General features: G+C 44.3%; 2 protein-coding genes across 2 annotated transcripts in view; one reads left to right on the top strand and one right to left on the bottom strand.

The window, feature by feature from the left end:
- LOC114522434 overlaps positions 1-16,619 on the bottom strand; it is a 28,255-nt gene that overhangs the window by 434 nt on the left and 11,202 nt on the right. The window contains exons 6-19 of the mRNA XM_028543111.1: positions 11,578-16,581; positions 10,275-11,222; positions 8,621-10,170; positions 7,686-8,316; positions 7,037-7,573; positions 6,751-6,931; positions 6,191-6,525; positions 5,346-6,028; positions 2,781-5,036; positions 2,005-2,514; positions 1,503-1,720; positions 1,236-1,390; positions 548-1,028; positions 132-185 (exon numbers count right to left, since the gene is read on the bottom strand). Of these exons, the coding sequence (XP_028398912.1) occupies positions 132-185; positions 548-1,028; positions 1,236-1,390; positions 1,503-1,720; positions 2,005-2,514; positions 2,781-5,036; positions 5,346-6,028; positions 6,191-6,525; positions 6,751-6,931; positions 7,037-7,573; positions 7,686-8,316; positions 8,621-10,170; positions 10,275-11,222; positions 11,578-16,581 (13,543 nt within the window). The remainder of the gene's footprint in view (positions 1-131; positions 186-547; positions 1,029-1,235; positions 1,391-1,502; positions 1,721-2,004; positions 2,515-2,780; positions 5,037-5,345; positions 6,029-6,190; positions 6,526-6,750; positions 6,932-7,036; positions 7,574-7,685; positions 8,317-8,620; positions 10,171-10,274; positions 11,223-11,577; positions 16,582-16,619) is intronic.
- LOC114522438 (tRNA:m(4)X modification enzyme TRM13 homolog) overlaps positions 1-16,619 on the top strand; it is a 53,651-nt gene that overhangs the window by 28,207 nt on the left and 8,825 nt on the right. The window lies entirely within an intron of this gene.

The following is a 16,619-nucleotide window of genomic DNA, read 5'->3' as shown; positions in this document are numbered from 1 at the left end:
TACAACCAGTCCCCGGTTTTGTGCTATCTAGGCGAAGGGGTCAGGACTGAAGCTGGAGTGAGCATGCATGATATTTATTATTGGATAACCTGTTGGAAAAGTTCTTTACGTTGCTTAAAGGAAGTACTTACACTTGTCCGTAGATAGGATTGTCTCCACGTTTGAATGCTGGCTCAAGTTTTTGCCTGTAAGAAGAAGAGAGAGGTTGCATGAAAATTGATTAACTTTCTAGTCAAAGACGTCGCTCTTATCATTCTTTTCAATAATAAATTATCGACACGGATGAATCGATATTACCAATGCGTTATCATCAATCGATATTACCGATGCATTATCATCAATCGATATTACCAATGCATTATAATAAATTGATATTATCAGTGGATTATCATCAATCGATATTACCAATGCATTATAATAAATTGATATTATCAGTGGATTATCATCAATCGATATTACCAATGCATTATAATAAATTGATATTACCAATGCATTATCATCAATCGATATTACCAATGCATTATCATCATTATTACCATCAGCTTACCTGCGGCGTTTTCTGACAAAAATGACAGCAGCTATTATGGCAATGACCACCAAAGCAGCAACGATACATGGGACTACGATCTCCAATATAACATTGCTGTCCTCCGTTTCCTCGACCTTAGCAGGAAAAACGATTCTCAATTTGCGTACATTCCCCAGCATCGCACCTCCAGATACGTTCAAAAACTCCACAAACAATATGACTTCACTCATCTTGGATGGAAAGTTGTTAAACTTCAGATGAATCGATGTATTCCATTGGCCTTCCAGGAAACTAAGCTGACCTCCCATTGGGGAATAGGTGAATGGAATGCTGGCACCTGGTTGGCTGGTGACAGCCCACGTGATGTTGATGCTACCCGTAGAGCCCTTGCGTCGTATAATGTTGAGGATCATCTCACCGCCATATTGCTCGGGGTCGTAAATGATAGTGTTGTTGTCTCCCTCGAATTTGGCGTGTTTTGACTCGCTAGTCAAGGAATCTGAAAGAAACAGTCGATATTGCTTGTTAGCGTATTAGAAAAGTTATTTTAAAGCACTTCTAAATAAGCCTCGTCTTTGACACCGTTTACTAACAAGTTAGACAGATATATTCCTGTGACGAAACTGAACCTTCAGGAAGAGCAACTTAGAACAGATAGGATCATTCTGTATAAGTAAATTTAGCAATTGCTACGTTAAAAACAAACCATTGATGTCTTTGTGAAATTCTATAATCCCGTTCTCCGCTTTGAACGTCCAGAATAGTGCAAATTGAGTCAAATGACAGACGTGGACTTTGAGAAGTTTTGCTGCGTGATCGATGAAGCTCCATGGCTCAGGGCAGGTTTTCGCTGCATCGAACCTAGAAATTGTAAGAAAACAACATTTAAAAGCTTGTTTTCACAAGTACATATATTCGATAAAGCGATTTAATTCAACACTCCGAGCAAATAATATTTCTTATCCATACTTACCATGTTTGATTTTTAGTGTCCCATAACAGCAGCACGGGGTCGATATCATTGTTAGTTACTTCATTGCTGACAGTTTTCTTGTTTCCTTTTAACATTTGATCGACGTCGTAAAACAACGAGATGGTAATCGGTTTCTTGAAACGATATTTGTCTTGCAAAGTATTGTTTTCTGGTTCGTAAGCTTTGATCTGGAAACTGTAGTTGCCCAATTTGAAATGCTATTGGTAAAAAGGAAAATTTTAATGCGGACTTAAGGATCCAACCTTGAACTCAAACGTGGTGGTCTAGTGTAGGTAGTATTTTACAATAAGCAGTCGTGATTTGTGACTGAACTACCCAGCTGAGAAAGATATCTCAAACGTGGTGGTCTAGTGTAGGTAGTATTCTACAATAAGCTTTCATGGTTTGTGTCTGAACTACCTAGGTAAGAAAGATTTCTCAAACGTGGTGGTCTAGTGTAGGTGGTATCCTACAGTGAAAACAACGACTGTGTCTTTCTTACCTTTGGTGGTTTCATGACCGCAGGATCAACAACTGTCGTATTATCGTCGGTTCCATTGTTCAACTCTTTTTTTCCAAGACTATAAACCTGAAATTTCACTTCATCTTCGACGGCTCCAGAGGGAACATCTAAAGTTCCAAATGTATTACCAATACCCGACTCCTTTTCTCGTGTCTCGTTGGAGTTCACATTCATGGTATCGAAGAAAAATGACCCGGAATCATTCTTCGCAAAGACAAATTCTGTCTTTCCAACCACGATGCCATTCGAGGAAACAGGCTCAGACTCCAATCCTGCAGCGTTTATGGCTTTTACGGTGACGTAATATCTATTCCCCTTCACAAGATCTCCGTGTTTGAATTTTGCATAATACGCGGCGCCGTTTCCGATCTCTTGAAACTCCCAGAGGTCGTCAAGTCCCGGAGACGAGCCCCAGCCGACCTCGTACGAAACTATGCCGCTCTCTGGATCCTCCGCTGCCCAGTTGCCAAATATGATATTCGTGAATACCTAGATAAGTCACAAGGATCTCTCAATTTTAACAATTATTTACAAAAACGGGCGTCGTGATGTAGCATTCTAACATGGGAGAGGAAAATTTAAAAGAAAACTTTGATATATTATGCACCTGCAATAAATCAAAAAAAAAATTCTAAGTTGAATGTAATTTGAAAAATTTGTATATCAATTGTCGCGGAACCAACACTGAAGGTTAGAATTCACAACAAAATTTTGGTTTGAGATTCGTCACAAAACTTCTATGGAAGCCAACTGACCTGGAAATCGATATCTGGACCGATCAGTCCATCTCTGACGTAATGTATAACGGGTGGCGTGGTGTCGATCAAAACGCCATCAGTTGATTTGGCCGTACATAATCCAGCATAATTACATGCCAACACTGTCACATAGTAGGAATCATTGTGCTGCAGCGACAGTCCTGTCAGAGTCCGGTTAGGATGGTTCGTTGCATTTTCACACCCCATGATGTCATCTCGAAGTGGCCTGGAACCGATGCACCAGAACATATGTTCAATGTCACTCTCGTTGTCCCGAAAATCGATCCAACGAGCACTGATGGACGCGGTGTTGTTCGTGAAATCCAAATCAGTTTCCGAGAAACTTCGGCTCGAGCATTGGTGCTCGGAACTCAGCGTCGTATTCGCGGAACAGTTTCGGTTTTCGTCGCTACCCAAGCCGTCGTAGACCGACCCAGGTTCGGGCGAGGTGTTGTCCAGAGAGAACGGAAAGCTGTCGGAGGTAGTCGTGCGCCCTGAAGCCGACTTCTGAGTGATCCTAATGTAATAGCTCTGCTCTGATCCAGGAAGGTAATATCCATCTTCACCAAAGCTCGGCGCAGACTCGGTGACGGTACGATTAGCTCGATAAATATTCTGGCGTATTCTACGATTATTATGCAACCCACAAGGATATTTATCACAATGTGAAACCCTGAATCTAAGATCCTCCGAGTTTTCCAAACAAATACTCCGGCTACAGTTCACACATTTCTCCTCAAATCCCGGGTATGCCTCTTCCCCATCGCCACAAGCGACACACTCCACTGTCTCTTTGTGTCCAAGCTCGGACACCTTCCTACGTACGAAATTCCGTGAACAGACTGACGTCACATACACGCGTCCAGTCCCCGCATCCACGTAATCGCTCGGCCACGTGTGTAAACCTGGACTGCCGATCACAACGTGTCGCCCTGTGATTGCAACGGATGCCGTTGCCTTACCATCATCAAAACGAAGACCATTTTTAGTCAGCACTCTTCCGATCTTTGCGCACCTGTTCCCAGGTTCATAAACACCCAACTCAGCTCCGTCGTGACCCTCAAACATGATACCGATTGCAAAAACACTGGTATTACCTTCAAACACGTCGAAATCTCCACTCAATTCAACAAGTACTGAAAGAACGTGTTCGCATCTTCTCACCGCAAAAGCGGGTAGTCGCAATTCAAAAACTTTCAATGTTCTGTCTGAGGTCGACAGAAGGAATAATTCATTTCGCTCCGTTAAGTAGATATTGTCTGGAACTTCATTGTACAATTTCATGGAAAGAACTGTGTTATTTTGCCATGAACCGTCTGGAATTCTTGTATGTACATATATTCCAGAACCTACCACCACTAGGAAATCTTTATTCATCGAGACGGCCTTTCCAAACGACGAGTCGTTCTCTTGCGATCCCAGTACTTGTTCCAATCGCCAGATATTAGAGTCATTTCTAAATATAGCAACAACGCCGTACCCATGTTGTGGATGCCTTCCGCTGACAGCAATCATTTCATCACCGTCGTAAGCAAACTCCTTTCCGACGTCTTCCGAAAAAGACCATCGGTCGTTGTCGGCACATTGTTCGGGTGGGCCTGTAGTCGTCTGGTTGCAATTAGTTATTGTTAAAATCCGTGCACTTCGAGCTAGATCTTCAGTATCTATTTTGTACAAGAACAGTTTTCCGTCGCCTGATATCAAAGCAATATCTTTGAACCCTTTAACTTTCACAAAACTTCCATTCATAGTTGAGTTGAACGTTACTAAAGTAACAGGTGTGCTTTCATAGGATCCTTTCGAGAAAACGTATGCAGAATTTTGAGATGATGCTATAATTAAGCTGTCTTTCAAAGAACTCACAGACGAACCGAATTCCTTTGTTTCTCGAACGGGTTTAATTTGTTGATCAGGGTAAACTGTACGGGGCTCCTTGTTCGTCCTTTCACAGCAAACATCAGCGTCATCGTGTATATGAGAATGATCAAAAATATGTCGAATATCAATCGTTTCGTTTCGTGTTTCATTGGCGCCGGAGGTGATCCTGTAAACGCTAGCTTGGACGGTAACTCTGATATGTTGTTTCAAAACTTCATTCGCATTCGGGTCCTCTAGGTTTGCTTTGATAAGAACGCTGAATGGATCAGGAAGGAAATACGTATCTTCAACCAAACTTCGGGACAAACTAGGAATATTGATGAATTCCTGCCATCGTTTCTGTTCCGTACCAACAAATGCATCCGTGGTGTTTACCTGGTAGAAAGAGAATAGATAGGGGACGTTAAGATGTCGGAGTTTGGCTAACGCGCGCAGCTTGCTTCCCCTTAAGTTAAACCGGCAATGTAGACAATGATAAAGTAAAGCTATTTTAGTTTTTTCCCTGGTAAGAACTAGCTTTCGATATTAACCTTGACTAAGCGACCTGCTAAGGCTTTCTGTGTAGCTGAGCGGAAAATGCAGAAAAACAAACTAAAGAATTATGCGAAACTAGGTTTGAACCACTGCCTCCGAATGTAGACACCTGAAGGATAATAGTGATCAATTGTGGTAAATGATGGTTACCTGTGCAGCTGGTGGTGCATCAGGTACTATCACAACCCCATCTCCGAAGGAATCTCTACACAAACCATCCTTGTTACAATGTTTGATCACCGGGCGGTATTTCCTGTATGGTTTAATCTTCTCCCCACTGAATCTGATGTGTTCCTTTCCTCGAGGAATATCCACGAACTCGTAAGCAAACGGCTCACCGCTCCATATCTGATGCAGCGAATCACTGATGTTCAAGTCTTCTTTCGGCTCGGTTAATGCGGCCTGGACACGAGAATATGACGTTACGGTGCTGGGCGACCACGTGACTATAATCCCTTCGGTGTCGGTTTGGTAATCTATATCGGTCATTGAGTGGTTCAAGTTAATCACTTCAGTAACACGGAGCTCAGCAGGGAAGCTCTTCACCGGGTTACATGCGGCGGATTCGAGCACTGCTTTATTGCCAACACCATTGGTGATTCTAACGACAACTCGGACACTAGTTAGGGTAGAAAGTGAGGGGAAAACAGCAGATTTCGATAGTAGATTGGTCGGTATTTCTTGCCAAGGTTGTATGTTGCACAAATTGTTTATGCTCTCAACACACCACTCGATCAAAACAATGCCAGATTCTTTGTCTTCATGTTCCAGCCACGAGGCCTTGATCAAATCACTTGCACAAGAAATCGTTATTTGGGCACTCTCTTTCGTATCTAAAATAGAAAAGTTTCAAAAGGCAATTAGTTAGTGTGTCGGTCTCTGGCTGTTGTGGACTCATGGTATCTTCTGTAGTAAACCTGGAACAACAAACGATTATCTTAACTGGAATCTTATTTGGAGAAAAGATAATTCAACAATGGCAAGTCAACAATTACCTGTTTTAGTCTTATTGCAAGATCTTTCCGAGACCGCATTGACACAGATCTCGTCCAGATCAGACGAAATGCCACTCATTTGTTTTACTGGTAGTGGCGGAGTGACGTCAATCTTTATTTCATTCGACGTTGCAAATGCAGACATTCCTGCATTGTTTGTTGCTCTGACCGTGACGTAATATGTCTCCTGATGACGTAATTTGTGGCCAGTGAAAGTATAATTCATGCTCAAACCAACGGACTGGAACTCAATCTCATCACATTCCTCTTGTCCTGTGCCGAGGCAGACTTCGTATTGAGAGATATCTGACTCAGCATCCATGAAGTCCTCCCATCTGTAAAAAATACTTTCACTCAGTTTTACGCTCAGGAAAAGGGAAATAAGGGCTCAGTAGGTTGATTTTATAGCATCGTTACTCCATCAAAAGTTTCACTGCTGTGCTGTATTAGATAAACAACAAAGGATCCTTTCTGGACCTCTAGAAAAGCCAGTTTTAAGACTGATAGGGCACCCCGCTGTCTATAAAGTTGGATCAGAGATTTTTCTACTTTCAAGTTACCTTGCCGTGATCTGATGGATATCGAAGTTACTTGGTGATGGAACGACAATCACGACTCGCCCAGACACAGGTGCTGTTGTGTCAACAGTGAATCCATCTGATGTGGCATCCGTCCTTAAACCAACCACATTTATAGCACGAACTATAATCACATATTCTCTACCGCTCTGCAACTCCGTCCCTGAGGAAACGTGAAAAATGATCAATTCTTGTGTCTCTCCTGAATAACTATTGGAATAACAGCCTCTTGGACTTAAACAAGAAGCCAAAATTTAAAACGACCTACCTGATAAGCTTATGTTGGTCTGAAGTCCCGTGTCGGAAAACGCTGTTGGACAAGCTGTCATATTTTCTTTTTCACATAGAGCAAACTGGTATGAATTAATACCACTTTCTGGATCTTCAAATTGAGACCATCGAGCGTAGACAGTGTCACCACCTTTGAGATAATCAACATCATCACCTTGACCATCAATAACCATCCCAACACGTGGTGGTGTGTAGTCAACTGTAACACCATCTGATACCATCACAGTGGTCAAACCTGCGCCATTAATTGCTGTGACTGTGACGTAATACCTTTCCCCGTTTTTCATTGGTTGCTTCAGATACGTCGATGATTTAGTTGCGGTAACGTCCAACGAGGTCCTGGGACGCAGGTCGCATGATCGAGGCCTGGATCCGACACACCACGTGAGGGTGATGATGTCACTCTCGGGATCTTCAACGTTAAACCACGAAGCAGACACGTGCGTGCGACTTTGTTGGTAGTCAATATCTCCGGCTTCTCCAGAGCCGTCGATAACATCACTCAATGGTGGAGCTATAGGAATGAGTATAACGTATGAGAGACAAATTGGACTACAAGAGTAAACATTTTGGATTTGGTGCAATTCAATAAGAGTGAAGCTAGAAATCTTAGTAAGTAAACTTACCCGTTTTGTCTACAGCAATAGGTTGCGAAGCCGTGAGATTGGTAGAAATCCCAGCATTATTGGTACTTTTTATCGACACAAAATATTCTTCACTGTGAATCAAACTCAGATTATACCAAGCGTGACTCGCCGTTCTCCCGGCGCTAACCAGGTTGGTTACATCACACAACAAAGGTTCAGTACCTACACACACCGAATAGCCACGGATTCCAGTCTCGAGGTCAATGAAACCATGCCAGCGCGCAAGAATGGCAGAGGAAACGAAATCATATTGCTCTCCCAAGGGGTTTAATGCCATGACATCCCCAATGTCAGGTTCCGTTGTATCGATAATAAATGCAAGAGTATTAGCAGATGAGCTTAGACCAACTGTGTTTGTTGCTGTGATGTTTATGACGTAACTCTGACCTTCCGTGATCTCTGGCTCTTCAATACACACCGATGTTTTGTTGTTGAGACCCCGTGCAAGGATGGGACAGTTGTGTTTACTGTGCTCCAAGCAAAGTGAAAAACGATAATCAACGATGTTTGTCTCACTGTCAGTAAACGTGTCCCATGAGGCGCAGATTAAGCTTTTCGAGGTCAGGTATATTCTGTCGCCTACCGTTGAGCTTGGTGATGTGATTTCCACCTGAAAATATAGATCAGACCTTTGTTGTAAGTAAAGAGAAAACTTAAAACCTTTCTCGTTGAAAGAGCTGCAAATTTTATCTTTCTTCCAAACTTTTGTTACAAGGTCCAAAGTATACTTCAAGAGTGTTTCTGAACGGTTTCCAGCGGTATTTCTGTGTCTCCTATAGTAACACTAAAACAGGCTATTACGAACGAATATAACTAGTTTAATTTGGGTTCCTACAGTAGTCGCACCAGACCAATATTGGAAAGGAGTTTAAACGTAATAGAGCGGCCCATTAAATAAATAAGATGCAACTTACATTCCCTGGGTTAGGCGGTGTGCTGTCGACCAATAATCCATCTGAATAGACTTCCGTTATCCCACCAGCTTTATTGTAAACTCTGAGCGTGGTATACACAACCACCCCGGAACTTATAATAGGCTTCACTTGCAACCTTAACGCAAGCCCACGGTTCACTGTAGTCAGAGGTAGTATATCACATGACCCTTTAACGGTGCCGGCACAAATGACGTATTTCAAAACTCCGGATTCCGGATCGTGGAATTCATCCCAGTTGGAACTAACGTACGAATCATGCACAGTCACATCAATATCGGAACTGTCTCCATCACGAACGCCTCCACCAACAGGTGACGTCAGGTCTATGAAAATCCCGTTTGAGCTTGCGAAACTGGTTTGACCGGCTCCGTTAACGCCACGAACAGTTGTATAGTATGTCTCATTGTGTGTAAGATTAAGGTTATTGATCAATGCTTTCGTGGTCAAGCCAACGTCCTCAAACCCACGAACATCGCAAAGACCTGAGTTTGAGCCAATGCAGATCTCGTAGCGGACGATCCCGCTTTCTTTGTCTTGAAAACCTTTCCAACTTACAGAAATTTGTTCAGAGGAACTTTGATATGCTTCATCCTTTAAATACGCATCACCATCGAACACCATGCCAGATTCGGGCGGGGTTTTATCAAGAATGAAGGGATTTGAGAAGGCCGTTGTTTCTAGTTCAGCATAGTTTGATGCTTTGATGACAAGATTATACTCCGTACCCGGATCAATTCCAACGTCATTTAGGAAAATACTTGTCTTCAAGCCAACACTCACGAACTCAGATACGCATTTTGAACTCTGACTTGCCGAGCAAACCCTCCACTGGTACGTGTTGATTTTGCTCTCCGGATCTCCAAAGCCTTGCCACGAACCACGAAGAAACTGCCCTTCTTGTAAGAACACCAAGGCATTCTTTTTTCCGACCATGACTTTCCCTGTCAAAGGTGGTGTGCTGTCTACCATTATCCTACCCGAATATGCAATAGACACTAAACCTGCGCCATTTTCTACTCTAAGCCTCAACATAAACACGGTCCCAGTTCGAAGTGGGTTGGGCAGATCTAAACCTAAATTCTCAGAAGATGAGTCGACGGATTTCTCGGAAACTAAATCACATTCATCCTTAGTGGTAGTGGCACAGAGGGTCACACTTTTGACTTCACTCTCCAGGTCAAACACCACCTCCCACCTCCCTGAAATCTTGTACGGATTGGTTAAAATACCGGTGACAGTGTCAGGTTTGACGGGGGTGGTGGTGGTGGTGTTAGGCAGACCAGCGTGAACATTGGTAACATGATTTGGAAAATTCAGCTTCACAGCAATGACGGACGTTGCCGAGAAGCCTTCAATCACGGGGGGAGTGGTGTCAACGGTGAAACCGTTTGAAGACGAGGTTGTTGATAATCCTGCTCCATTAATGGCGGTTACTGTGACGAAGTAAATCTCGCCTTCCTTAAGTCTTACTTGTGTTGTTGCGTGAAGCTCCAATTTTACTGACGTTTGGTTGGTAACGTCGCACGAATCTGCAAAACAATAAAATTTTGCAATTTCACTATTTTTCCTTTCAATACTGAGTTGCTAAGTCGGCGTTTACAGAGATCCACAAACGCGTTCTTCCTAAACTCACCTGGCGCAGAGCCAATGCAGTACAAATACTCCACCACGTCGCTTTCGGGATCCAGGAACTCGCTCCATGTCGCCGACACTCGATTCGTTTCAATTTGGAAATCTACATCACTCGTGCCATTCCCATCTTGAACCGCGCCTGGCGTTGGCGACAACCAATCGACGATCACTTGTGGTGACGTCATGCTCGTTTCCAGTCCCAGCACATTCACTCCGATAACTGTGATGAAGAATGACATACCGTGAGTGAAGTTAAATTTGATTTTCGCAAGGTCCATCGAATTTTGGCTTCCATCCAGTTTAGTGAAGGGGTACAAGTCATCGGATTTGGGTGAACTGCCGATGCCAAAGTGGTACTCTTTTATTGCGCTTTCCTTTTCTTTCATTGCCCAAGAAATTATCGGGGGGGAGATATCAAATACATAAATTACCCGGGTACCACGCGACCCACCGACTTTAAAACCCTCGGCAGTAGGCCCCGTTCGATCGACAGTGAAGCCATCAGATAAGGCCGATACTGATTGGTCTCTTTGGTTCGACGCCTGCACTTTGACGCCGTACCGCTGACCATGAAGAAGCGATATACCATGGAACCGATGTGTGGATGTTTTTAGAGGAGGCTTTACACGAGCCAGCGATGTTGTGCAATTCAATTGGTTAGCGGCGGTCACCTGTCCGTAACACCACGCGTATTGCTCTAAGCCGTATACAGGATCTTTGAATCCTGTCCAGTGAAGCCAAACAGCCTTGTCGTCGAGTTGGAAGTCGATATCCCGAGCCAGCGGTCCATCGTATACCACACCAGCCGTCAGTTTGCCCAGCTTCACCAATACTTCATTTGAGCAGCTTGTGGTGGACAGACCAGCGCCGTTGGTGACACGTATACAAACATAGTATCTTGTGTTGGTGTAAATAGTTTGACCTCTTATAACGTAACCATTTAGAGTACCTGTTGTAAGACACAATATTAGTAAAAGGCAAGAGGTTTTGTTTAGTTGGAATTGAGGTATCAATGATGCAGAACATTTTGTCTAAGTTCAAAACTACGAGACCGTGCCAAACTATCAGACTTATCAGAGAGAGCAAACGAAATCTAGGCAAATTAGATTACACTATTCTGGCTATTTCGTCCTTTTTGATGCTGCTCTTCTGACCAACCTGGCAAGCTGAAAAATTAGCTTAACCACAGTTGAAATTGAACCCGGACCATTGATTTCTCAATGCAATACTTTTCTAATCTATCAGACCAATCATCATGGAAACCAGTAATTATTGACTGAAAACAAAAACATCAAGAATTATACCTGTAAACTTGATTCCTCTGTAAAACGCACTCCCCAGCACTTTAGTTTTTTCAGCAGATGAACCTATCGCCCAGCTATACCCCCTCACCCCGCTTTCTTGGTCGAAGAAACCGCTCCACTTCACTGTGAACGAGGCACCATCGGTGGTGTTCGGATTACCATCGTAATTCGACGGCACTGCGAAATCGGCCGACACTCGACCGGCAGAAGGAGGAGTACGATCAACCACGACACCGTCAGATACGAACGACGTAAATCGACCGGCTTTGTTTGTAGCTTTGAAGTAAACATAGTAAGTCTGACCGAGTTTGAATGGAATCCCAGAAATGACGAGCTTTGAAGAATTGTACGAAATTTCCGTGAAGTTTCTAGGATTTTCGACATCGGGTGATGTATTCAGAGACCAAGACAATGACTCCACGCCGCTCTCGTAGTCAACCAGTTTCCAAGTGATTTCAATACTTTCACTTTGAACTTTAAACGATGCTGCAACTTTGCTAAATACGGGGGGAGTAGTATCGACTATGACGTCTGGTGTCCAGTACTCTCTCGCAAGGTTTACTTTGTTCGTGGCGCGCAGGCCGATTTGATAGCGTCCGCCATTTTGAAGTTTGAGGATCCGTTTACCAGCGCCATCAACGACCGCGAGGGTCGAGAGCGCTGAGATACCTTTTATTTTATGAAATGGAAGAATATATTGAGAAGTATTGCGGTCTTTAATAGCAAACTGGTATGTGTTTACCCCCGTCTCTTGATCACTACACTCAAAGTGAACTGCGATCTTTCTTGTCTGACCAACAAAAATAGTCTCAGATCCATCCAATGTTGTACCGTATACATTTACACACACTGGTGCCGTGCCATCAACAACGAAGCCATCGCTTACTCCAGTCGTATTGAGTCCAGCACCGTTTTGAGCCGTCACCGAAAAAGCATACCTCTGACCGTGTTTCAATTCGTTTTCTTTCAAAGCAATATTCGCGCTCCGCTTATTCCCGGGTATTTCCGACGGTTCTACGACACGCTTTCCATTTGCAATCTCGTGGATAGAAATTGTGTATCTGGCCACGTGACTTTCTGGGTCAGTAAATTTCCAGTTTGCACTCACGTGAGGGCCGATCCCAATATAATCAACATCTTTGTGAGCGCTGATGCCGTCATTCAAGTAACCAAGCAACGGTGGCGTAGAATCCATAGTGACGCCATCGCTTGACAATGAATTTTGTAGACCAACTCGGTTGACGCATTTGACAGTCGCAAAATATCTATAGCCTTGGGAGAGAGTAAGATTCTTTAGAGTGTACGAGGTTTGGTATGGTAGTACACGCCGAAAGCTTGCAACGTTCTGTACTCCAGGCTGAGTTCCAAACCCGACGAATGTCTGAGTCAATCCACTGTCAGGGTCGTCGCATTTCCAACGTACAGCTAGCGAACTCGCGTCATTTGTATAGTCAAGGTCTTGGTGTGCGTCAACTCCGTCGGAAACTGGTGAAGAGAAAGTAGGCGGAGTTGAATCGACTAATACTCCATTGGAAGTCGCGATCTTGCTGGGAACTCCTAATGTATTGAATGCTGCAACTCTTGCATAATATTTCACTCCATTTTTAAGTTCTGAGACAAGCAAGTTTGAACTGGCAGACGATGTGACCAGACCAACATCAGTGAAAGGTTGAATATCTGAAGTATTTTCCGAAGTACCAAAAGCCAGCTCATAATGATGAATCGAAGTCTCGTTCTCATAAAAACCACTCCAGCTTGCGTGCAGTATGTTTGTCTCACGTTGGTAGACTATGTCTCTTCCGCCTTGGCCATCCGCGACTCGTCCGCTCACCGGAGGACTGGTGTCAACTAACACGCCATCTGTCCAATAGTTACCAAGGTTACCTGCGTTGTCTTTCAGCTGCAGCAGTGCGTAGGAGTTTGTCCCTGATTGAAGGTTGATATTTGTAAACGAGTAGGAGTGTAGAGAGTTTGGGATTTTCACCATAGGATGGATATCACAATTTTTAGTGTCTTGGGTGGAGCTGAGGCAAACTTTGGTCTCATCAATGCCGGAAATGTCCGTCACTCCTCGCCAGTGCAATCGGAATATTGTCGGAAACGAATGATACTGAGCGTCTTGCGTGCTCCAACCGTCCAAAACGTGCGCAACTAAAGGTGCCTCGTTGTCGAAAATTAGTGGCGGTGATGAGGAAACTATGAATAACCCGGCAGAGTTGACGCCCTTTACTGAAATGAAGTATTTTCGTCCGTTTTCTAAAGTTGTTGGAGTTTTTGCTGTCCAATTTACACGAATCACATTCGATACAACATCAGGTTCGTGGGTTGCAAAAGGTACGACATCGTCACCTCCGGGATACGACGACACTCCGAGACTGTACCGAGCAACGTCCGATACATCTTCGACCATTTCGAAGTACGCCGAGAAGACGTGTAGTTGGGTTCGCGTGTATCTGATTGGTTGATCTTCGTTACCATGGTGAAGCTTCACCAATTGAGGTGGCGTGGCATCAATGATGAATGATTCTGATATGGCATTCGATCGCACTCCAGCACGATCTTCGGCCTCCACAACGACAGAAAATACACCATTTGGCATAACCACGTGTAGACCACTGATCACAACACGGCCCACGGTCTTGACGGGAACCAATAACTCAGCGGTATCGAATGAAAGGACAGACAGTCCAAACTGTTTAATTCCAGAATGTTTGTCGTAGAAGCTTAATAAGTCGCAAGTATCGGCAGCGAATTGCTTTTTGGCTTTGTCCGCTGGACACCACTGCCAGCGGGCCCATGCTGCTTTGTTTATCCACGTGACTTCCAGAGGTGGACCAGTATGACCAGCTATAACGGCGCCCGTGTGGGGAGGTATAAAATCGACCATAGCGCCATTGCTGCTACCATTCACGCACATGCGTACTCGGTTACATGCTATCACTGTTACATAGTAGGTTACACCACTTTCCAAAGCACTACTGCTGATCATAGCTCGCGTGCTCACACCATTGCTTCTAAATGCTGATTGATCGTCAGATCCCGGACTTGTTCCCAGACCTACAAAGTATTCTCCGATTCCGCTTTCGGCGTCCGCAAATGCGTTTTCCCAGTGAGTTGGAAACACATCAAAACCTGAGCTAAACTTCTTGTCTATCCCTTGATATCCATCTCTAATGTAGCTGGGTAACACCGTCGGTCCTGTTATATCAATGAGTATCCCATCTGAGGACATTGTCTTCACTAGACCTGCGTTATTTCGAACTTTTATTGTGACGTAATACCGAACCAATGACGTAACATTCACGTCAATAAAAGCCACCCACGTGGTCTTGCTGTCATCAGATATTCTACTTGCGAGCTGCCCAATGTCGACAAACGCGTGGACGTTTTCCCCGCCCGGGTAAGTGCCTACGGCGGCACGAGTGGTCTGGATACCACTTTCACCGTCATAACACGAAAACACTGCAGTGAGGTTACTAAGCTGCCGTACAAAATCTTTGTCTATTACGTCATCAAAGCTTATGACGTCACTCGGTGGACCGCTGCATGCCGGGATTGTATCGTCAGGAATAATGCCTGAAACGTTTACCGTAGAATATAAACCAGCGGCATTTGTTCCTTTCAACACAGCTGTATACTTTTTCCCAGAAATCAAGTTCAAGCCGTCGAGCAACGGTGACGTTTGAGTCAGCGGTATTGTCTTAAAAGGTACGACCACATTTCCGGTTTCTTCATCAACAAGCTTCCACTCGTAGCGCACGACGGGACTTTCAATATCTAAGAAATGCTGGAACTTACCGGAGATTCGTCTTACCGAAGGTACAAATCCCGTACCGTCTTTACCCACCGTGAAGTCACGTGGAACTGGTGGAGTCGTATCTATGGTAACGCCATCACTGCATGCCACTGTGGCCAATCCCAGGAGGTTTACAATCTGCACGCGAATGTAATATTTCCCGCCATTAGCGAGCTCGAGTCCAGTCTTTTTAATGGTATGACTTTCTCCGATCTCTCTCATACTAAGAATATCAGCCTCGCTTTCAGACAAAGTGCATTTTGGTGACGATGATATCCCCCATTTGACACTCGACAAATCCCCAAATGTTCCTACAAAACCGTATTTAACAGCGAGGCTTGTTGTATCCGATTGGTAATCGATATCTCCCGACGTTTCACCATCGTGGACGAACGTTATAATCGGAGATCTTCGCTTGGCTTGGAAAACAGGGCAATGTGCAACTGGACTTTTTAATCCAAAACCATTATACGCGTAAACTGCAGCGTAGACGGAACGGCCGTGCATGATATCGAGACCTGAAACTAGCAAGCTCTGTCGTTCGCCGTGGATGGAATAATGGTCATCACCAGACCCCCTTATCGACCCTATGATGACGACGTAATTCTGAATCTTTGTATCCTCGGTAAATTCACGCCATTGAACGAAATACTTTTTATTCCCGACCTGCTTTGCGCTACATACTCCAACACCGGGGGGTGTGTTGTCCACATCACGTTTGCAATTACTGAACAAGGTCTTGTGAATAGATCTAGACGACCAACTCCATTCCGCAAATGTTTTTTTCCTGCACCAACGGATTTGAATACGAATTCTAAACCATTTCTTTACTCGGATTCTTATGCACAATCTGAATCTGTACCAAAGGTAGACGCGAATGGACAACGGCGTCATTTGCATCTTGAGTTCCAAACACGCGCGCAACGGCCATTTATCGACGCGCACAGCAAGTTCAGGGATAAGGTAGGTCTCCAGTAGTTTCGCCTCCACCGTCACACCCCCTTCCACGATCAGCACCACCAAGCTCGCCCCCGCGTATACCGTCACCCACGCCCCTGGAATGATCGCAAGACGGACCTCTCTATCGCGTAAGCACAGCGAGATTCTGTAGTTTGCATAGTAATAAGCATCTGCCCCGAAATAGAAATAAACCGGAATTCCAAACACTGGAACGATGAAGCCGATTTCCGGAATTATCGGAAAGGAACCTGAGAAATGAAACAGAAATCAGTAATTCTTGTAATCC

This window comes from Dendronephthya gigantea, unplaced genomic scaffold (genome assembly GCF_004324835.1).
Source record: "Dendronephthya gigantea isolate DGI-Jeju-01 unplaced genomic scaffold, DenGig_1.0 000023F, whole genome shotgun sequence".
Lineage (NCBI taxonomy): Eukaryota > Metazoa > Cnidaria > Anthozoa > Malacalcyonacea > Nephtheidae > Dendronephthya > Dendronephthya gigantea.
This window is presented reverse-complemented; position numbering and strand designations above follow the sequence as displayed.